General features: G+C 39.7%; 1 protein-coding gene across 6 annotated transcripts in view; it reads left to right on the top strand.

Annotated features, from left to right (window-relative positions):
- Positions 1-3684: 3684 nt before the first annotated feature.
- Positions 3685-23910, top strand: part of LOC148867870 (pleiotropic drug resistance protein 3-like) — a 44516-nt gene continuing 24290 nt past the window's right edge. The window contains exons 1-2 of one of the 6 annotated variants that reach the window (XM_088976139.1): positions 3685-4091; positions 4244-4367. In XM_088976139.1, the coding sequence (XP_088832265.1) occupies positions 3700-4091; positions 4244-4367 (516 nt within the window). In that variant the 5' untranslated portion in view covers positions 3685-3699. Of the gene's footprint in view, positions 4092-4243; positions 4368-4526; positions 4655-23910 lie in introns of those variants that run through there. The other 5 variants (XM_088976140.1, XM_088976144.1, XM_088976143.1 and 2 more) reach the window with 5 other exon arrangements.

Raw genomic sequence — 23910 nt, 5'->3', positions numbered from 1 at the left:
TGATGAGCGGACCTGATCTGGCTGTTCATGGTTGGGTTTGGACAATATTTTAGGCCCGTGGGCTTGAGCATGGGCCTAAAACACTAAGCTTGATTTTTTCAGGATGGGCTTGTGCTTTCTTTGTTCTCCTTCCTTTTTTCAAGTCATAGTAAGATATTTTGGCAATATTGGGTTCTGAAGTCGTTTAATATAAATAAATCAGTTTTATTGTCGAGTCATCATCATCATCATCCATGCCTTATCCCAACTATTATATAGTTGGCTACATGAGTCTTGTTTTGCCAATCCATTTTATTTAAAATCATATTTATTGTTAAATTATTAGTGCTTAAATCACTTCAGTTTTATTGTTGGATAAAATTGAAAAAATCTTCTTACCCAACTTTTTGATCGGACTTTAGGCTTTATATAAGGGTTGGGCTTGAGTTCAAGATTTAGGCCCAATGGTTGGGCTGGGCTCAGACCTGAACATTTTTTTATTAATATATAGATAACTCTTGACATGGTCTGTAAACAGGTCTAATAGAAAATGAGGGATTTAATGGATTTTGTTGTTTTTATTGTGACTTTTTATGTTTTTAATTTATTTATTTACTTTAATAATAAATAATTACATGTGTAATAAAATGAGATGAGGTGAGGACCCTTACCCTTCCTCTTTTCTCTCTCTCTATATAGATTGGTCGACATGTCAATTATATGATGCCACATGTTTATAGAATTTTATTGCACCCGAATGTCTGTGCTTTCACACTTTCAAAATATTGTGTAAATTGCATATACCCATCCACCCCGTAGAACTTAGTAGATTCTATAGGTCTCACAGCGATCACTATGGGTTGAAACGAGAGCTGGGCTTGAAGCCCATAGACTAGCAAAAGAGTTGGGAGCCAGTAAAGTCTTTATAGAATATAGGGGGAGACACTTAAGAATTAAGATCACAATATATATATATATATATATATATATATATATATATATATATATATATATAAAAGGAGCCCACGCGTGCCGTGGATATGGTCAACCATGTTAGTAGTGCGGGAGTGGAACGTCAATGTATCATATTCTCATGTCCATCGGGATTCAGGAGTGGACCCCGAAACCATTTGACCGGGGTTCGGGTTGAACGGTCAAACCATTTGACTCGGGAACCGATGGTTAAAGCGGTTCTGTTTTCTTTGAAACCATGGTTACGATAGTCTAATAAAAATTAATACATGTTAGTGATTCTAAATTGATGAAAACATCATGTTACTATGCGACTGTTCTTGTTAATTACGCTAATAATCAGTGTTTTCTAATTGCTGTTGACCCGGAAGATTGGACCGTTAATTGCTTGAGGCAATTGGTTCCACTTTACTTCAAATCTGGTCTTTGGCCAAAATCGTTAAACTGATTAGTGATCCGTTGAATGATTTTTGACCATTATTTGTTTTAATTTTTTTTTTGTTGAAACAGGTCATTCATTCAAATTGAATGGTCAAACCATCAATCCACAAATTGGTGGTTAGAATGATTTTATTTTCGGATCGGTTTTTAAAATCTTGCTAATAATACTGGGTTTTTGCAAATGTGAGCCGTGAAGTTGGTCGCAGGAGATTCGAACAGAATATAGATTGTGCAAAGACTCCTCTACGCTACGTGAAGTCATGAATTGAGTATGGATCACCCACATCAGCGGATAAGCCTGACTTGTGGGTTTAAAGTTGACCAATTTGCAAAACTTTGACTGGTCATTGGTCACCATGGTCAGCATCCAAATGGGATGTTTAGGTATATCTTCATGATGCCAAGTTATATGCCTAATCCTATCCCTTTTTTGGGTTTTATCTCCCATGGTTTTCAATATCCCTTTTTGGGTTTTATCTCCCATGGTTTTCAAAACCGGATCGGATTGGATGATTGGACCGGAAAAACTAGAACCAGTTAGGTGATCGGTTTTGTTTTTCTCTAAAACCAGATATTTACAAAAAAACATTGATTTGGTTAGCAAATTGCTGACTCGGGCGGTTGAATTGTTTAAATTGTTTGACGGTTTTGACCATTTGTTTAAATTTTTTTAATTTTTTTTGTCAGAACGGTCAGACCATTCGACCCGAGAACGGACCCCTAACTGGTTCAGTCTATGGGTCGGTTTTAAAAACCGTGCTATTTCCATATTATTGATAATCTTACTGGAGAGTGGAGCCCTATAATTGGATGTAAGATCGTAATCTGATTGGATTCAATTCAGCTACATCTGAAATCCAAATTGATCTGATTATTGAACTTCTAAATCTGATCAAATTTACTCGGACTTCACTCCATTATCATTAAAATAAAGAAAAACTAAAAAAAATAAATTTTAAATAAAAAATACTATATATAATTAGGGATGGCAATGGGACAGGTTCATGGAGAGTTTTATAAATTTTAGACTCTATCCATCTTCCTAAACCTTCCAATCCATATCCACCCCAAAACCCGTAGTAAGTTGCATTTTGAGAATTCAAACTCTCCCTACATATGAAAATGTAAACCTCTCCTCAACCCTATCCTTCCGAGATTTTTATTTAACTACTAAATCGATACATGTTTTAACAGCGGAATCCCAGTGATTAGAACTGATACCAGATTTTCAGTCTGTTGACAGCCCTGATATGCATCGTGCATGTATTGTGTGCAGATATGTAGCCTCCGAGCATAAGATAAAGGCTCCCAACTACTCCATATAAAACACCAATTAAGTTCTTCTCCTAGGTATGAAATGCAATTATAGAATGGTATTTAATTAATTGGGTGAACTGTTATATTGCATAAACACAGTTATATATACATGTTTTTCAACTATTTTTGTCTAATATGCATATATACATATTCTTTATAAAAAATTACAAAAAATGTAATATAAATATATTTATAAATAAATAAATATAATACAAACGAGGGTGAACAAAATTCAATCCAATTTTTAATTGGATCTTATTATTAATCTAAAAATCCAACAAGGGACCCCTCCCCACTTCCTAATTCCCACCACCAGTGACATATTGTCATTTTTGATAGATGTTCAAATCAATTAAATGAGAGTTAACTTTGGCTATTGGGGCCAATAGCCTATACTGTTGATAGCTTGTTTGTGGTTAAAATAAATAGGGAACAATTACTATTTGACTGCATTCTATAATAACGTATCATTCCCAAAAATATTTTCAACATTAGAGGCGAAGAATTCGAGCTTTACCAATTATCTAAATCCTTTTGACTTTTATTTATATGTATTATTAAAAAGAGAGATGGAGTTACGAACTCAAATGTGACATGTAATGACAACATGAATGGATATGCCATGAGTCATGACTCACAAAATAACTAAAACATATATAGATGATAGATCATATTCTATATATAATAGTAAATAGTCAACTCTTTGGTATTAGAAAGATAATTGGTTAAGTAAACTACTAAGGCATCTCTCTCTCATTCTGATAGAGAGAGAGAGAGAAAGATGAATTATTCAATGGTTAAGTTATTTGTTTGACAAACTTTTTTAGACGAAGTAAGCATTGCATTCATTCACTTGCTGCCATCAAAATGATGCATTGCATTACCTAATCAACCTAGAGGGAATGCCAGCTATTTTTATACATGCATTTTAGATCTTCCTCCTTTTCTCTGTGTTCATCAGCTTGACTAGCTACTCTCTCTCTGCAAGAGATGGCTCAGTTGGCGGGAAATGACGAGATAGAGTCGCTGAGAATCGAGTTAGCTGAGATTGGAAGAAGCATGAGATCTTCGTTTCGACGCCTACACACTTCGAGTTTCAGAAGCAACTCAGCTCTGAATAATTCAGTAAGGGATGATGGCGATGATGAATATGCTTTGCAATGGGCTGCAATCGAGAGACTACCCACTTTTGAGCGGCTGAGGTCGTCCTTGTTCGATGGCCATGAAGACGGAACTGGAGCAGCTGATTTCAAAGGGAAAAGGGTGGTTGACGTGACCAAGCTTGGACCTTCGGAACGACACCTTTTCATAGAGAAGCTCATCGAACACATTGAGAGCGATAACCTTCGGTTGTTGCAGAAACTCAGGAAAAGAATAGACAAGTAACAACTAAGCCTTTCCTTTCAGATTCAAAGCACCCACTGATTCCTATACGTGTGTTGTCTACATAAAAATATAATGATTCCAAATTCATACATACATACATACATACAGGCATCGTCATCATCAACAGTCTGAATCTTTGATTTTGTAGAGTTGGCGTGAAATTGCCTGCCGTGGAGGTGAGATATAAAAATCTTTGCGTGGAAGCTCAGTGTCAGGTTGTTCATGGGAAGCCTCTGCCAACGCTCTGGAATTCATTTAAGGGCATGATTTCTGTATGTATGATATAATTAATTAATTTCATATCCTTGATTACTGGTTGCAATTAAAAGATCCAAAGTTGACTTTGTTGTGGCTATAGAACATCCAAAGTTTTATGGTTTAGTTGCAGTTAAAAGATCAAATTGACTTTGTTGTGGTTTATTCATATATAGCTTGGTCTCCCCAACAGACTGGTTGATCGTTTAGAGAAGATGCATGGCTGTTAAATTTGTAATCCAAAAGGGTTTCATGTGTCCATTAATTAGCCCAACAGCCCCCTGCAAGCTGCAATGTAGCCATTGTGAGCTCCTTGTTTGAACTTTTCTTTCTTTCTTTCTTTCTTTCTTTTCTTCTTTTCCTTCTTCTTTTATTGAATGAGTAAATTTTCAAGTTTGTTTTTTAGTAGACAAATCATGCTGCGCTCTAGAGCTAGGATGGGCTTTGGAGTGGACATATGGCAGATTTGCAATTACCCAAAGCTGATGGAAGGGCACTCCGAGTTGGCCATATCATCTGGCCATTAACTAGCCTGAAATATGATACGCTTTTGTGGAGAAAAGGCCCATAACACAAGTATGCTAATTACTTGCTTGGGTAGTGGCCTAACAGAACAAGGCTCCCCCTGTTCCTGATGCAGTAGGGTTAGAACAAACTAACACAAGACAGAAAGAGAGAGGAAGAGAGAGTAGAAAGGGTAGAGAAAGAGAGAAGAGAGAGAAATCCCAAGGAATCACTCCAAGGGGTCTTAGAATCACTCTAGAGTGTGTAGAAATCACTCCATACAGCAAGAGAGCTCTTAAGAAATCTTCATTCGAGTGACTTGTGTGGCCCGGAACACCGTTCACCATAATTACAAAAAGTGCCACTATTTGTCTTGTGCATCAAGAAACACAATAACTTTCTATCTACTAATGCAAATAAACTAAAAATTGAAAGACAAGCACTACTAAGCTATAGGAACAAGATGTTATAGCCCAAGTCCACACTGGGCTGGTCAAAATGACGAAAATACCCCTGACCAGATCAGTCCAAATCCCAAGAGTCTTCTCCATGCCAAATCAGAATCTGTTTGTTGGTCTTCTTACGAGAATAGGTCTTATAATGCATGGACCGATCCCCACCATCTCTCCCCGGCTTGAAAGAACTCGACCTTGGCAAGTTAAAGGCATGATATTGCTCATAAAGTTCTGGATTAAGATGATACAAGTCTTCAGCTGTAATCCATGAACATTCTGAAAGAGGTAGATTCTTCCACTTTACAAGAAACTTTTGATAACCCCCACTTGTTGTAGAAATCAACTTCTCATCAAGGATGTCTTCAGGCACATTAGTAGGTGGAACCAAAGGTAGCTTAGGCAATGGGACTATGGGACAATCACTATGGCCATGATATGCACTTAGGTCTTCAACATTGAAGATTGGGCTAATTCCAGAGTGTCTTCCAGAAGTAACTCATAAACTTAGCATCACGATCAGAGACAATAGTAATAGGAACACCATGTAAATGAACAATTTCCCTAAAGAATAGGCTTGTCACATGTGAGGCATCCGATGTGTTACTGCAAGGAATAAAGTGGACCATTTTGAGAACCTATCTACCACAACATAAATTGAATCATGACCTCTTATTGTCTTGGGCAGACCTAGGACAAAATCCATAGAGAGATCTTGCCAAGGTTCATGCGGAATTGGTAAAGGGGTGTACAACCCTGTATTTTTCTTTCTCCCTCTTTCCAATTGACAAATTCTGCACTGTTTGATCACACGATCAACATCAGCCTTAAGGCTAGGCCAATAAAAGCGATCTTCTACCATAGCAATGGTCTTGTCCTGACCAAAATGCCCAAAAATCCCACCTGCATGTAACTCCCATATAACATAATCGCGTAGTGAGGTGTTAGGAACACACAAGCAAGTTCCCTTGAACAAATAACCATCATGGATAGAAAAGCCGGGATATTCAGATTGCTGTCCAGCTTGTAAAGAACCATAAATGATGCTGAAATCCTTGCAACCATCATAATCTTGCTTCAAATGATCGAACCCCACAACCTGTACAGACATAGAATGAAGTATATACACCACTCAGCTCAATGCATCGACTACTTGGTTCTCGGCACCAGCTGTATGCTTAATCACAAAGTTATATTCTGCTAAAAATTCAGCCCATTTCTGATGTCAACTATTAAGATGCTTCTGAGATTTAAGATATTTGAGTGCCTCATGATCTGAATACAAAACAAACTCTTGGGAAATTAAATAATGGCACCAATGTTGAAGACATTGCACCACAACATAGAATTCTTTGTCATATGTGGAGTACTTTTGTTTAGCTTCATTAAGTTTTTCACTGTGAAAAGCTATAGGATGCCCTTCTTTCATAAGCACACCACTTATTCCAATTTGGGAAGCATCACAAAACACCTCAAAGATCTTTGAAAAGTTGGGCAAATGTAACATTGGGGTCTTAGTTACCCTTTGCTTGATAGTTCAAAGGCTTTAGTTGCAGCCTTAGACCAAACAAATTCCCCCTTTTTCATAGCTTCTGTAATTGGTGCCATAATAATACTGAAATTCCTTATGGAACGCCTATAAAAAGTAGCCAATCCATGAAAGCTTCTCACTTCATGGATGTTAGTGGGACTGGGCCAATCAAGTATAGCTTTCACCTTGTCAGGGTCAGCCTTGGCACCTTCAAAGGATATAACAAATCCTAAAAAGATAACAGTAGGTGTCATAAAAGAGCACTTCTTTAAGTTGATGTAGAGCTTTTCCTGACGTAAAACTTTCATCACTTGACGTAAATGGTCAAGATGATCATCGGGAGTATGACTGTATATAAGAATGTCATCAAAGTAAACAATCAAGAAACGACTAATAAAAGGATGAAGTACTTGAGTCATTATTCTCATGAAAGTGCTGGGAGCATTAGTTAAGCAAAAAGGCATAACCAGCCACTCATAGAGGCCATCCTTTGTCTTAAAAGGGGTTTTCCATTCATCTCCAAGTCGAATCCTAATTTGGTGATATCCGCTTCTAAGATCAATTTTAGAGAAAATTGTAGCTTCACACATCATATCCAGCATGTCATCTAAGTGTGGAATAGGGAACCGGTACTTGATTGTAATCTTGTTGATTGTTCTGCTATCAATGCACATCCTCCATGAGCCATCCTTCTTGGGAGTGAGTAGAGCCAGTACAACACATGGGCTGAGACTCTCTCTAATGAAGCCCTCCTTCAATAGATCATCCACTTGCCTCTTCAACTCAGCATGTTCTATGGGATTCATCCGGTGTGCAGGCAAATCAGGTAGTTGAGACCTAGGAATCAAGTCTATTGCATGTTGGACACCACATAGAGGTGGTAATTCATCAGGCAACTCTTCTAGGATCAAATCTGAAAAATCAGCCAACAAGTCTTCAACCTCTTTTGGCACCTTTGAAATAGGGGCATGTGCTGGTTTATTCACTTCTTTCACTATTAAGGCATAAACAAGGCCTGATTCTTTGCTTTCCTCCTCAAATTACTTCTTGGACAACAAGAGAGGTTGCTTCTCTTGTTCAACTACCTGTTTCTGGGCTGGAGTTGCCTTTTGAGGGGCCTTAGTTCACTTCTTGATCTCATCAGGTGACATAGGTTTCATAACAAATTTCTTTCCATTAAATAGAAAGTAATATGTATTCTCTTTCCCACAATGGTATACATCCCTATTGTAAAGCCATGGTCGGCCTAATAGAATATGTGTAACATTCATAGGAACAACATCACACTAAATATCATCAACATAAGACCCATAGGAAATAGAAACAAAAGCTCTTTGTTCTACCCAAAGTGTCATCTTGTTTAACCAAGAAATCTTGTATAGTTGAGGATGAGGTTGTGCAGCTAGATTGAGCCTTTCAACAGTTGCTGCAGAAACCACATTCATGCTGCTACCGCCATCAATTATTAGCTTTCAAAGTTTGTCTCCGCTCTTGACAAAGGTGAGGAAGATCGTTGTACGAAGCCAATCTTCTTTCTTTTCTTCTTTAGAGGATGCTAAAATACATCTAACAACTCCAACAAGATTTCTGTCATCTTCTTCTTCATGTTTAGACCTAGTGTACTCCTCTTCACCAAGGCCTTCTTCATCATCTTCCACTTGTCCTTCCTTCTCACACCCTATGTGTAGATTTTTATTAGGGCATTAAAATGCACAGTGGCCCTTTCCACCACACTTGAAACAAGTATTTTCTGTTGTCCCCCTTTTATTAGCATCAATCATGATATTCTTCCCCTTGTTATCAGCTCCCTGATACTTGGAACCATCAAACCTTACTGGAACTGCATTATGAGATGTAGGTCTAGTGACTCTACCCTCATCTAAAATCTTACGTGCTGCTGCCTCCCCAGCTTGAACACCAAACCTCCAACTATTCACTTGCTTCAAGCTCTTCTTTATTTCAATAGCCATCTAAAAAGCATCATCTACATCATAAACTCGTGCAGTCATCATTTCCCTTTGAATATCAGCCCTTAAACCATTCCAAAATCGGGCTAATTTTTGCTTATCACTTTCTGTAGACTGACATCTAATAGTAAGCTCATCAAACTTCTGCATGTACTCAGACACAGATAAGATGCCTTGCCTCAATATCATCATCTTATCATGAAGAGCATCTTGGAAGTCATTAGGCAAATATTTCTCCTCCAAGTAATGCTTCATATCTTCCCAACGGGTGATAGGACGCTTACCCATATTCTGTAATCTATTCTCCACACTCCACCATACTTTTGCATGGTCTACAAGTTTAAGTTTAGCAAATCTAACCCGTCTTTCATCTGACATATCAAACCAATCAAAGTATTCCTCTAGTTCTGCCAACCAATTGGAGAAAACTCGTGGATTGATATCACCTCTAAATCTAGGAACTTCTAGCTTCACTTTACTAGTAATGTCATCCCGATGGTCATCTATATTAGTCTTAGAATGCTCCACCAACTCATCATATAAATCATTTTGTTGAGAATGGTTAGACAGGGGTGTTTTTGGTCATTTTCTCCTTTCTTGTACTATCTCTGTATTTGGGCACACAAATAGGGGCCTTCTTGTAATTATTAATTTTCAATTATAAAGTGAACTTTTGAGGGGTGTGAACAGTGAACATCACACACCTCTCGACACTTCATTTTCTTCTTCTTCTTCTTCTTCTTCTTCTTTTCTTCTCTCCTTTCTTTCATTCTCTTGAAACCCTAATTTCTGCAACTTGGTATTAGAGCGGGTAGAAGCATCTGGGAGTTAGTTTTCTGCTGATCTCCTACCCAGAGGCGAACTGCTGACGTTAGACCGCCGCCGGATGATGTCAGCAGTCCGTACAGGTGTTGATGGCAATCTATGAAACCAACACAGTTTGATTCACCCTGATTTTAGAAAAATTTTGGTATGACTCTTGTCGTTATATGAAATTTCTATGATTTTTGGTGGATTTTTCAAGGAAAAAATTGCAGAAATTCCAGATCTGATGTTGAGCCATGTATAGTAGGTTTAATGATTTTTTTTTTTTTTGCTATAAAACCTAGACCATTCAAGTCGTTTTTCAATTTGGGATTGACGGGAAGTGGTCCCGTAATTTTCTGAGCATTGTGTGATTTTTGAGAGATTTTTCTCCTTCTATTTTGCTGCCAACCTAGTTTTTGGGTCTTCCTTTGGTTCTTAACCGTGGGGTAACGTGTTTTTGGGTCTGGAGCCTCGGTTAAAGTATTGGGGGTCCTTTTTGGTTGGTGAAAAGGTGTCTTGTTAGAATATGGAATCATCTAAGGATTTTTAGATGGTTCCCAATGTGTTCCCGGGAACTACAGATATTTCCAGTGGTATGATAACCACTGTTAAGCTGGATGGAACTAATTTTTTAGAGTGGTATCAATCTGCTAAACTTACCATTACTGGGAGGGGTAAACTGGGATTCATCATAGGAAGGGAAGTGAAACTAAGTCCTGAAGACCCAAAATTTGCAAGGTGGGAACAGGACAACTCCCTTGTTATGTCGTGGATGATTTGCTCAATGCAACCTCGTATTGCCCGAAATTACATGTTTCTTCCATCTGCCAAGGATATCTGGGATAGGGTAGTTGCTACTTATCCCCAAGTTAACAATACTACTAGAGTGTATCAGCTTTGGAGGGAAGCTTGTAGTATGCATCAGGGGGAGAGATCTGTTGCTATATATTTCTCTTGTCTATAGTCTATCTAGGAAGAAATTGATCACTTGAAAGTTCTAGTTTGGAAGGACCCTGAAGATGGTGAGCAGTATCGGAAGTACATAGAGGAGACTAGAGTCTTTGATATTTTTGCCGGCTTGAACCCGGAGTTTGATTTCACCAGACAACACATTCTTAGTGCAGGCGTTGTTTCTCTTGCTACTGCTTACTCTCTTGTACAAGGGGAAGAAAGCCGAAGAACCGCCATTGATGCAATCCTCTATGAGTGATCATTCTACCTTTATGTCATCTCAACCCAAGCAAAATACTAGCAAGCATCCCATTGCAGAGAAGGTCGAGGATGTTATTTGTGAGTACTACAAGAAGCCAAGACACACTAAAAAAAGGTGTTGGAAGCTCAATCCTCATCTAAAACTAGAGAAGTACAAAATTGGGAAGAAGGGAAATGCTCACTTGGCTATAGTTGGTAATGATGCATAGCCCTCGGATGTGCTTGGCTCTGCTAATGTGATGGACAAACTCAGGAATATATTGTTGCAGCTAGAGAAGGGTGGTACATCCTCATCATATGGTTTTGGACTTAGTAATCTATCTAGTTCATATGCTAAGACAAGTACTGCACTTGCTTGTTCCACCTCCTTTAGCCCATGGATTGTAGACTCTGGGGCCAGTGCCCATATGACTGGTATGCCTTCACATTTTACCTCATATAAGTTAACCCCAAGGAAGGGCAAGATTACTATTGTGGATGGATCTCAGACCCCAATCTCGGGTCAGGGTGAAGTCAGAATCACTAATAACCTTTCTCTTGACTCTATTCTACATTTTCCTGGGCCACAAAAAAATTTATTGTCTGTTAGTTCTCTAACAAAATCCAACAATTTCTCAATGACCTTTTTTCCCACCCATTGTGTTTTTCAAGACTAGAGAATGGGGAAGATGATTGGAAGTGGGCATAAAATGGATGGAGTCTACCTCTTGGATGGTCCTTTAGAGCATGGATTATCAAGCCAGATTGAGTTTTGTTCCAATGAGAAAATGAGTCTTTTGAAATTATGGCATTGTCGCCTTGGTCATATGTCTATCAATTCTGTCAAGTTTTTGTTTCCAAACTTGTTTGATTTTGTGTCCAAATCGAATTTTGAACATGGAGTTTGTCATTTATCCAAACAATGTAGAAACACATATTTTGCAAGCAGTAAAAGAAGTAATGTTGCTTTCCATTTGATCCATACTGATGTTTGAGGCCCATTTGCTGTCCCTTGTATGGGGGGGTATAGATATTTCATTCTCTTCGTTGATGACTACAGTCGGTATATATGGCTTTACTTAATGAAAAGTAGAGATAAAGTTCCTATGATTGTTCAAAACTTCATGAATATGGTCGAGACACAATTTGAAAAAAGAGTTAAGATAATAAGATCTGACAATGCCAAGGAATACTTTGAACATCACTTGCATAGATTTCTTGAAGACAGTGGCACTATTCACCAAAGTTCATGTAGTCATACTCCACAACAAAACGGGGTGGCTGAAAGAAAAAACAGGCATGTGGTTGAAGTTGCTCGAGGCTTATTGTTCCAAACTTATGTTTCAACTCGTTTCTGGTGTGATGCTATTGAGATAGCTATATATCTCATTAACAGACTCCCATCAAGGGTCCTTAACCTTCATTCTCCTCATCAGCTACTCTTCCCTGATGAACCTCCTTTTAATCTACCCCTTAAGGTCTTTGGTTGTGTTTGTTTTGTTCATGATATGAGTTCTTCTCGGCACAAGTTTAATCTTAAATCCGTTAAGTGTGTATTCCTTGGTTACTCTCCAGTCTAGAAAGGCTATAGATGCTTTGATGCTCTCTCTAGAAAGAGATATGTCTCTAAGGATGTTACCTTTTTGGAATCCTCTTCCTTTTTCCAGTCATCTTGTTCTTCTCTTCAGGGGGAGAATGCAAGTGAAGATCGGACTCCCTTCTTCCTTCCTGTTCCTACCTCTATTCCTCCCCAAACTCAGGTAATTTTGAACCTCCTAACAATCCTATTATTGATTATGACATTGATCTTCCTATTTCCATTCGAAAAGGGAAGAGGACATGTAGCAAGTATCCTATCACTAACTATGTGTCTTATGATGCTCTCTCCCCTTCCTATTATGCCTATTGTTTTCACTGTAGCTACTGTAGCTACAGTAGTCCGAACCAGTAAGGAGAAGAAGAAAGAGAAGAGAAGAAGAAGAAGATGAAAGAACTGTCGAACTTGATAGCTAAACCCTATCAGTCGACCTCTTAATAGTGATTAGGCTTCTAATTAAATGTACAATGACTAAACTGCCCCTACTTAAGTATGGGATAGAGAACCTCTAATAAGACTGCCACATAAGCTCATAACTTAACCAAGGTGAGATGACTAATCTACCCTTATTCGGCTAACTCTAACACTCCCCCTCAAGCTGGAGAATATATATCATATAATCCCAGCTTGTTACATATATAGTTCACTCTCCCTGAGCTTAAGGCTTTTGTAAACAAATCTGCCCACTGATCACCTGAGCTTACATGTTCTGTGCTTATCTCTCTAGTAAGAACCTTCTCCCTCACAAAGTGGCAATCAATCTCTATTTGCTTTGTTCTCTCATGGAAAACAGGGTTTGATGAGATATGGAGCGCAGCTTGATTGTCACAGTACAACTTCATAGGTTTATCCATGTGGAACCCGATTTCTTGTAAGAGATTCCTCAACCACACTAATTCACATGTAGTGTGTGCCATGGCTCTATACTCGGCTTCAGCACTGCTTCTAGCCACAACCGTCTGCTTTTTACTCTTCCACGTCACAAGATTTCCTCCAAGAAATGTGCAGTAACCTGTAGTAGATCTTCTATCAGACACAGAGCCCGCCCAATCTGCATCCGTGTACCCAACTACTTCAAGTTTTCCTCATGGTTTATACAATAGCCCACGACCTAGAGCTCCCTTCAAATATCTTACATTTCTAAGAACTGCATCCCAGTGAGATATACAAGGGTTCTGCATAAATTGGCTCACCACACTGACTGCAAAGGAGATGTCTGGTCTCGTGATAGTCAAATAGTTCAGCTTCCCCACTAGTTGTCTATACCTTCCAGGATCATCAAATATTCCCCCTGTATCACCGCTCAACTTAACATTTGGTTCCATAGGAGTCTCAGCCGGTTTTGCACCTAACAGTCCTGTTTCGTCCAATAGATCGAGAACATATTTTCTTTGGCACAGGTTTACACCTTGTCTTGATCTAGCAACTTCTATACCCAAGAAATACTTCAATGTCCCAAGATCTTTTGTTTGAAAATGATTTTGCAGAAAGACCTTGAGTTTGTCGATCCCCAATTTGTCACTGCCAGTTATGACAATATCATCCACATAGACCACTAATAAAATCTTTCCAGCTTCTGAGTCATAGCTGAACACTGAGTGATCAACCTGGCATTGTTTCATTCCAAAATTCTTCACCACTTCACTAAACTTCCCGAACCAAGCATGAGGCGATTGTTTCAACCCATAAATTGCCTTTTTCAGTCTGCACACCTTACCAGCCTCCCCCTGAGCAACAAACCCAGGTGGTTGCTCCATATATACCTCCTCTATAAGGTCACCATGAAGGAAGGCATTTTTTATGCCAAGTTGAAATAAGGGCCAATCATACATAACTGCCAGGGAAATTAACACACGGACAGAGCTAATCTTAGCCATTGGAGAGAAGGTCTCCATATAGTCCACTCCATACAACCGTGAATACCCTTTAGCAACAAGTCTGGCATTCAGACGCTCCACACTACCATCTGGCAAGTATTTAACAGTATACACCCATTTACAACCCACAACATGCTTACTAGGGGGAAGAGTAGTGAGCTCCCACGTGTGAGTATGTTGAAGAGTAGAGAGTTCCTCCTCCATTTCCTGCCTCCACCCAGGTGAACTAAGAGCCTCTTGGACATTATTAGGTATGGAAATAGATGACAATAGTGAAACAAACTGGCGATGTGAGGCGGAAAGGCGAGATACTGAAACAAAATTGGAAATGGGATGGAGAGTAGAACTACGTTTACGTTTCCGTAAGGCAATGGGTAGGTCAAGTCCTGAAGGTTCAGCAACAGGAGCAACGACAGGATCCGCAGACAAGGTAGAAGCTGAAGGAGGGGCCGGTGTCGTTTGACGTGTATACACTTGCTGAATTGGTGGTCGTTTAGTAGGGATCTGTACTGGATGAGATGACGAGTCAACTCCAACAGGAACACCCGAAACGGGATCACTGACGGAAGAGGAAGAGGAAGAGGAAGTAAAGGTGGAGACGAAGATACTTCAGTTCCTGAGAAGAAGGGAACAAACTCAAAAAAGGTGACATTAGGACAGACATAGCACTTCCGAGTAATGGGATTGTAACACTTGTACCCTTTTTGAGTCCGAGAGTAGCCAAGAAAGACACACTTAATGGAGCGTGCATCCAACTTGTCTATTCCAGGACTCAGATTGTGAACAAAGCACACACAACCAAAGATACGAGGTGTTAATGGAAATGGAGACAAGGTGGGAAACAAGATAGAGAAGGGAGACCGACCATGAAGAATAAAGAGGGCATCCGATTAATGAGGAAACACGCAGTAAGTACAGCATCACTCCAAAACCGTTTAGGAACACTCATATGATGAAGAATAGACCGAGTTGTTTTAAGGAGATGACGGTTCTTCCGTTCAGCCACCCCATTTTGTTGAGGAGTGGATGCACAAGAAGTTTGATGAATGATGCCGTGCTGTTCTAAATACTGTTGAAAGGAAGTTAGAAAATATTCACGACCATTATCTGAACGAAGAACTTTGATTGGAACACTAAATTGTGTACGCACTTCAGCATGGAATTTTTGAAAAATGGAAAATAATTCACTCATTTCTTTCATTAAATAAATCCATGTCATTCTTGAACAATCATCAATAAAAGTGACAAAATACTTGTAACCATTATAAGACTCTATTTTGATCGGGCCCCAAACATCTGAATGAACCAAAGCAAAAGGACTCAATGATGTGTGGCTCATTGTGACACTAGCAAGTGCACTAGCCGTTCAAGTGATAAAGTAGTGAGTGAAGTATCGTTCCCACGAGGATTTAGGAAACAAGTATCAATACTAAATTGAGTACTTCTTATCTGATTAACAATTAAATCAAAACTTTAATGAAAGCTAAAAATCCTAAATTAAAATCTATCTAAATCATTGGTCCAATTGCCTTCAAATCAGGTTAGAAGAGTAAGCAGTAAATTTCAATCTCAGAATTCAGCAATCTATCGAGTTGGATCATTCGAATAAATCATAATTGAGCCTTGGTTTGGTGAAACCCCAAGGTCATGAACAACCTCTCTCAAGCACATGTTCATCCTATGCATGAGTGGCAATTCTTCTATCTCTAACAAGAATCTAATCCCCATGCATGCATTTCTTCAAACACTTCTAAGGCATCAAGTCAAAACTGAATTGATCACCAACTGAATTGTGCGAGTTATCTCTAATCTTGCATCCAATTCAGTTCTTGAATAGTAGATCTGAATTCCTAGAGTCTCTCTCAAGCACTCTAGGAATTCCAAGCTTTAGATCCATTCGGCCAATCTAAAAATTGTAGATCTGAATTCTCTTTCAAGCAATTCAGATCTTGCAATCTCAGATCTGAGAATTCAGATATGAGTTTTGAAGGTTAGTTGGCCGAAAACACCCTTATTCAAGAAACTCCAAGTACAATTCATGACCATTCGAATGAATAAAAAAGAATTAGATTGCTGAACTGAAATTTTACAAGCTGAAATACATCAAGGAAGAATGGAAGAAGGAGAAAGAAGAAAGAAAATATAACAAAGAAACAGAATTCAAATTAAAGGAGAATGAAACTACACTTGAGTTATTACAAATGATCTTTGAATCACAAACCCCCAATTTCGAACTCACCTTCTCTTCTAGCTTGCTTGTCTTGAACTTCCTTCAGCCCTTCTTCTTCTTCTTCCTTGCGCCTAACCTTCTTTTCTTCTCTTTTCTCAAGGTAGCCGAACCTCTAAGAGTGGGAGAGCCTTCCTCTCAAGCAATTGAACACCTCTCCCCCCTCCTAGAGGCCTCCTTATATAGTTTTTCAAGGGGGCTCTTGCCCCTTCTTGAAGTCTCTAGAATTGGGTGTATTACATCCCTCATAATCCTTCTAGAGTGCTCCCTCCCTCTCTTCAAGAAACTTCTAGGAGTTGCCGCCCCTAGCTCCCTTTGGGCTGCTATTTGGGCTGCAACTTAGCTTGCTTTTGAGCTCATGTAGGCTACACTCTAGGCTGTTCTTTGGGCTAAAAATGGGCTGGGCCGAAATTTCCTTCTTGCTAGGCTTCTTCCCTTGGGTTTTCCAAAGAGTTAGCTTGCACTACTTGGGCCGAATGAAACTCCCTTGCTCTCATGGCTGGGCTGGGCTGAACTTGATAAATTTTGGGCTTTCTTTTCTTGCTTTTGCCTTCTTTTTCTTGATTTGGCTGCCCCTGAAATCTTTCTTGCAATCAAGCTAAAATAGGGCAAAATCTAATTAAACCGGCATAAAATTTCATGCAAAAACCTCATAAAAATATAGATAAATTGTAGGTTCATCACTCAACATACGACTTTCAACTCTAGGACTGAAGGAAACACGACAAAGTTTCCCAAACTGACACGACTCACACTGTAACACTGACAAATGACTCAAAGACGGAACTAGTATCTTGAGTGCCTTGAGAGAAGGATGTCCCAGTCGACGATGCCTCTATAGAGGAGTGAGTGAAGTCTGAAGTGCAATTGACGATCCACCACCGTCAAGGTAATACAATCCACCAGCTTCATGCCCCCCACCAATCTTCTTTCCCGTCCTGAGATCTTGAAAAACACAAGAGGAAGGGAAAAAAGTAACAGAGCAGTTAAGAGTCTTGGTTAATTTACTAACAGACATAAGATTGAATGGAAACTTAGGAACATATAGAACAGATGATAAAGAAAGAGAAGCCATGTCAACATTGCCAACACCACAGATGGGAGAGGAGGAACCATTGGCAAGGGTAACAGTTTGAGATGAGGAAGTTTCAGAGAGAGAAGAGAACACACCTGGAGTCCCAGTCATGTGATCAGAGGCTCCAGAGTCAATAATCCAAGGAGAGGTTTTAGATGACAGGCAAGCTATACCTGAGTGGGCAAGAGTAGTAGTAGTGTGCTATGAAGTGGACTGAAGGAACCGCTCATACTCATCACGCGGTACACTCACCATCTCCCTTCCGGAAACAGATGTAGATGTGGAAGGAGTTAGGTCTGCCTGTTGATTATCACTGACATCAACCCCACCAGCAATAGCATGATTGGCCCATTTAGAGGGAGGGCGGCCATGAAGATCATAACAGAAATTTACGGAATGTCCTTCCCTGCCACAGTGGGTACACTTCCTTGTAGAGCTGCCTTTTTCTTTGCCACGGCCTCCCCCTGAGTCATGACCACCACCACGACCAAATATGGAACCACCACGACCTCCTCGGGAGGCATGTCCTCCCCCTTTCGTACCACGTCCACCTCCTCTGGCTGTTACAAAAGCTGATCTATCAGACTGTGTGGGATTCTCTATCTGTCCCAAAGAAATCCTGCGGAGCCGAGCAAACACTTCCTCAAGTGTAGGAAGGGTAGAGCCCCCCAATATTTGGGCTCTAACTGGTTCATACTCTGATTTCAAACCCACTAAGAACCTTGTGACATCTAGTTGTTCCCTCTGTTGTTGCTAAACTTTAACATCTGGAGTGAGAGGATGATAGACATTGAGTTCATTTCTGAGGTTCTTCATACTGGCATAGTACTCTTCTAGGGTTTTATTTCCTTGTTGCAGACCAAAGTACTCCTGATAGAGCTGATATACCCATGTAGTATTATCTTGCCCAGAATACAGCTTCTTGGCATGTTCCCATATGTCCTTAGCTGTATCTAAGAACATGAAGTTGGCACCTATTTTGGGTTCCATACTGTTCCATAGCCATGTCATGATTTGAGCATCCTCCTGTTCCCAATCATCAAACCCTGGAGAGTCAGCCGGTGGTTTATCTTCTTTCACATGCTTCACTTTTCTCTTTGCCTTGAGAAAAACTTCCACCGACTTGGCCCATGGAACATAGTTCTCACCATTCAGTTTAATTGAGGTCATCTGTACACCTAGATAGTCAGAGGAAACCACCACACTAGGTTTCTGATCACTACAACCATCTCCCATTGCTGCCATGATACTCTTTCAATGCTGCCTCTAATCTGAATTCCCAATCACCAACTAAGTGCTACTGTCAAGAGTTTGATGTTCCAGAACCTACAGCAGTCCCTAAACACAATGATAGATACACACGCCTTTGTTCTTATCCACACCACTACTGATTTCACAAAAAAAAAAACACAGACTACACCGACATTAACTCAGCACTTACTAACCACATGCAAGCTCATTTACAACTACTCAACAAAAACTCAACTAGCTGTCACACCACTACTGCTGTCAAGAGTTTGTGCATTACAAGCACCACCACAACTACTTAGCAAAAACTCAACTAGCTGTCACACCACTACTGCTGTCAAGAGTTCGTGCATTACAAGCACCACCACACAGCCATAGCTGTCACACACAATACAAACCTGCTTTAACGCTTTTAAGAGGGCACCACAAGACCAACAAAAAAAAACTCAACTAGTACCATTGCATTACACCTTGCACCATTCGGCCACCTACAGTAGCAGCCCTTACACCATTTGGTCACTGTAAATACAACCTGTTCTTGGAATTTTCTCCAAAAACCAGGTCAACAACCAACTTAGTTTTCTAGGTTCTGATCAGTCCTCTCAAGTTCTTGAAGATTTTCAACCCAGAAATACCAACAGCACACAGAGGAGAGATAACCAACCTTCGTTTGAGAGCTTCAGCCAACCATTCACTGCTGAAGTTGTTTTCTTAGGAAAGAAGGTTCTGAGCACCAGAAAAAAACTGTGATGTTTCAGGCCTGGGACGAATCACTTTTCTCCATTGACAGCCCAGAGAAGAAAATGAGAGAACTGAAGCACGAACTGAAGTTGTCACGAATTGAAACAGGTCACGAACTGAAGTTGTCACGCTCTGATACCATGTGTTTCACTGTAGCTACTGTAGCTACAGTAGTCCGAACCAGTAAGGAGAAGAAGAAAGAGAAGAGAAGAAGAAGAAGATGAAAGAAATGTCGAACTTGATAGCTAAACCCTATCAGTCGACCTCTTAATAGTGATTAGGCTTCTAATTAAATGTACAAGGACTAAACTGCCCCTACTTAAGTATGGGATAGAGAATCTCTAATAAGACTGCCACATAAGCTCATAACTTAACCAAGGTGAGATGACTAATCTACCCTTATTCGGCTAACTCTAAAACCTATATTTCTAGTATCTCTTCTGTTTCCATCCCTTGTAGTGTTATAGAGGCAATGCAGTGCCCCAATTGGAAGGAAGCTATGAACCAAGAAATGGAGGCCCTAATAAAGAACCAGACTTGGGAGGTTGTTCCTTGCCCTAAAGATAAGATCCCTGTTGGGTGTAAGTGGGTTTATACTGTTAAGCACAAGGAAGATGACTCAATTGAAAGATACAAAGCTTGGCTTGTAGCCAAAGGATACACTCAGACTTATGGCATTGATTATCTGGAAACCTTTGCTCCAATTGCTAAAATGAACTCCATTCATGTGATCATGTCTCTTGCTGCCCATTATTCGTGGCCTTTATATCAAATGGATGTAAATAACGCCTTCCTTAATGGGGACTTACAAGAGGAAGTGTATATAGACTTACCACTTGGGGTAAGTTTCCCTAACAGTGATGGAAAAGTGTGCCACTTGAAGAAGTTTTTGTATGGGCTAAAACAGTCTCCAAGAGCATGGTTTGACAAGTTCAGGAATGCCATCTTAAAAATTGGCTTTTCTCAATGTCAAGCTAACCATACCTTATTTATTAGAAGAGTTGATGGTAGAGTAACAATGTTGATAGTATATGTTGATGACATTGTTGTGACAAGTGATGATATCATAAGTATCTCTCAGTTAAAGTCATTCCTTACTTCTGAATTTGAGATTAAGGACCTTGGTGATCTCCGATACTTTCTTGGCATTGAAGTTGCAAGATCCAATAAGGGGATTTTTTTGTCACAAAGGAAATATGTACTTGATTTGCTTCATGAGGTTGGGAAGTTAGGGTGTAAGCCTGTAGAAACTCCAATCCCAACCACAAGTTGAACTCTACTGAAGGAGAAGTTCTTCCAGAAAGAGGGGTATATCAGAGATTGATGGGATGCCTTTTGTATCTTTGTTTGACTAGATCTGACATTTCCTATGCTGTTGGAGTGGTTAGCCAATATATGCATGAACCCAGAACATCTCATATGTAGGCAATTAACAAAATTTTAGCCTACCTGAAAGGATGCCCTAGCAAAGGGATGTTGTATTCCAACCACAACTATCTAAAGATTGAGGCTTACACAGATGCTAATTGGGTAGGGTCCATCGATGATAGAAGATCTACATCCGGTTATTGTGCCTTAGTTGGAGGCAATGTGGTTTCCTGGAGAAGTAAGAAACAATCTGTGGTTGTTCGTTCTAGTGCTGAGGTAGAGTACAGGGCAATGGCTCATGGAGTGTTTGAACTACTTTGGTTGAAGACTTTATTGACCGAGATGGGCATCCAAGCAAATGTTCCAATGAAACTATATTGTGACAACCAAGCAGCCATACATATTGCTCACAATCCTGTCCAACATGATCGTACAAAGAATATTGAGGTGGATAGACACTTTATTAGAGAAAGAATTGCTAGTGGAGAGATTTTCCTTCCTTTCGTAAGGTCTGAAGACCAACTAGCTGATTGCCTCGCTAAAGGTGTTCACCATCCAAAGTTTGCTAAGAACCTTTCAAAGCTGGGCATGATTGACATATATGCTCAACTTGAGGGGGAGTGTTGAGAATGGTTAGACAAGGGTGTTTTTGGTCATTTTCTCCTTCCTTGTACTCTCTTTGTATTTGGGCACCCAGATAGGGGCCTTCTTGTAATTATTAATTTTCAATTATAAAGTGAACTTTTGAGGGTGTGAACTGTGAACATCACACACCTCTCGACACTTCCCTTTCTTCTTCCTCTTCTTCTTCTTTTCTTCTCTCTTTTCTTTCACTCTCTTGAAACCCTAATTTCTGCAACTCATTTAAAGTACCTTGAGTTTGTAGAGTTTGAGACCTTAGAGGCTTGATGACAGTTCTTAGTGGGTGGTTCACATGTGGACAGTAAGGTTATTGGTGTTAGAACCCTCTGCTTCAGCTCCTCCATGTAGAGTACCGGTGTTGTTTTTCTCTTCTTGTTCTTCCATCAACACTTTGATTTGAGCTTCTAGGGTGTCCACTCGATTAATAAGTGCGAGCAACAACTCTTTTTTAGCTTGTTCACTTAATCTTCCTCTCATATTTTTACAATGGTTATGAGCCATTTGAAAAACTGATGCTCTGATACCAAAACTGATGTAGTAGGGCTGGAACAAACTAACACAAGACAGAAAGAGAGAGGAAGAGAGAGTAGAAAGGGTAGAGAAAGAGAAAAGAGAGAGAAATCCCAAGGAATCACTCCAAGGGGTCCTAGAATCACTCAGGGGTTTGTAGGAGTAGAAATCACTTATTGCAGTTTTAGATAAATTCCTTGTGAAGAGAAAGAAGAAGGTAAAGAGTTTCAGCAGTAGAGAAGAAAAGAGGAGAAGAAAAGGAATAGGATGTCAACCAGAATTGAATTAGTTCTGGCTGCCAACCTCTCTTTGTATTATATACTCAACTTAAAAGAATAAGAGATTACAAGAATGCCCTTAGTAGGGTGGCTACTTAAGTAACTGAACAATTACAACTTAAAAACATAAAACTAATGGGCCTAAAGCCCAACAACTTCCTAACTAAACAACTTAAAAATAAGAAATAAATAACTGGGCCCAACAAGTAGAAATCGGCTCAACTCAACACTCCCCCTCAAGTTGGGAGTAAATGTCACACATTCCCAACTTGTGTAGATCATGCTCCAGCTTGTTTCTTGCAACACCTTTTGTGAGAACATCAACAAGCTGCAAATCAGAAGAAATGTATGGGAGACAAACTTCCCCAGAAGTCACCCTTTCTCTGATGAAATGTCTATCCACTTCAATGTGCTTTGTCTGGTCATTTTGAATTGGGTTATGGGTAATGTTAATTGCTGCCTGATTATCACAGTACAACATCATAGGTTCTTCTGCCTTTACACCAATCTCTCTTAGCAAGGAACGGATCCAAAGAAGTTTTGAAACTCCATGTGCATTGCCCTGTATTCTGCTTCTGCACTTGATCTTGCCACCACTGTCTGTTTCTTACTTTTCCACGAGACTAGGTTACCCCCAACAATGGTTTAGACTCCTGAAGTAGATCTCCTGTCATCAAGGCATCCTATCCAATCAGCATCTGTATAAGCCTCTAGCTTCAACTGACCATGATCAGCAAATAGTATGCCTCTGCCTGGGTGTCCCTTCAGATAAGCAAGAATCCTGTCAATAGCCTCCCAATGCTAGACTCGTGGGGCATGCATGTATTGACTCACCACACTCACTTCGTAGGAGATGTCTGGTCTTGTCATGCACAATTACATCAGTTGTCCCACAAGTCTCTGATATCTCCCAATGTCCTCTACTAGCTCACCTTCTGATGCATTAATTTTATGATTCTGATCAATAGGAATAATAACTACCTTTGTTCCAAGCTTCCTTGTTTCTTGTAGAAGACCCAGAACATACTTCCTCTAAGAAATGAAGATTCTATGTTTTGATCTTGCAACTTCAATGCCCAATGTTTTGGAGCAGCTACAGTAGTCCGAACCAGTGAAGAAGGAAGAAGAAGATGAGGAAGAAGACAAGAGAAAGAGAGAACAGGAGGGTTTAGTCGAACTGATTAAACTTCCATTCAGTCGACTCCCTTGTGTTTATTAGGTTCTAATTACACTTACAAAGACTAAACTGCCCTCACTTAAGTGTGGGGCAGAGTACTCTAATAAAACAACCACATAAGCAAAGTACTTAACTAACATAAGATTACTAAATTACCCTTATTCGGCTCACTCTAACACTCCCCCTCAAGCTGGAGAATATATGTCATATAATCCCAGCTTGTTACATAGATGATTCACTTTCCCTGAGTTTAGAGATTTTGTAAACAAATCTGCCCATTGATCATTCGAGCCCACATGTTTTTTGTTTATCTCTCCAGCAAGGACCTTCTCCCTCACAAAGTGGCAATCAACCTCTATGTGCTTTGT

Source organism: Nelumbo lutea, chromosome 3 (genome assembly GCF_056320005.1).
Source record: "Nelumbo lutea isolate HS-2025 chromosome 3, American lotus-T2T, whole genome shotgun sequence".
NCBI lineage: Eukaryota > Viridiplantae > Streptophyta > Magnoliopsida > Proteales > Nelumbonaceae > Nelumbo > Nelumbo lutea.
The sequence above is the reverse complement of the archived record's forward strand: the minus strand, read 5'-3'. Positions and strand labels throughout refer to the sequence as shown.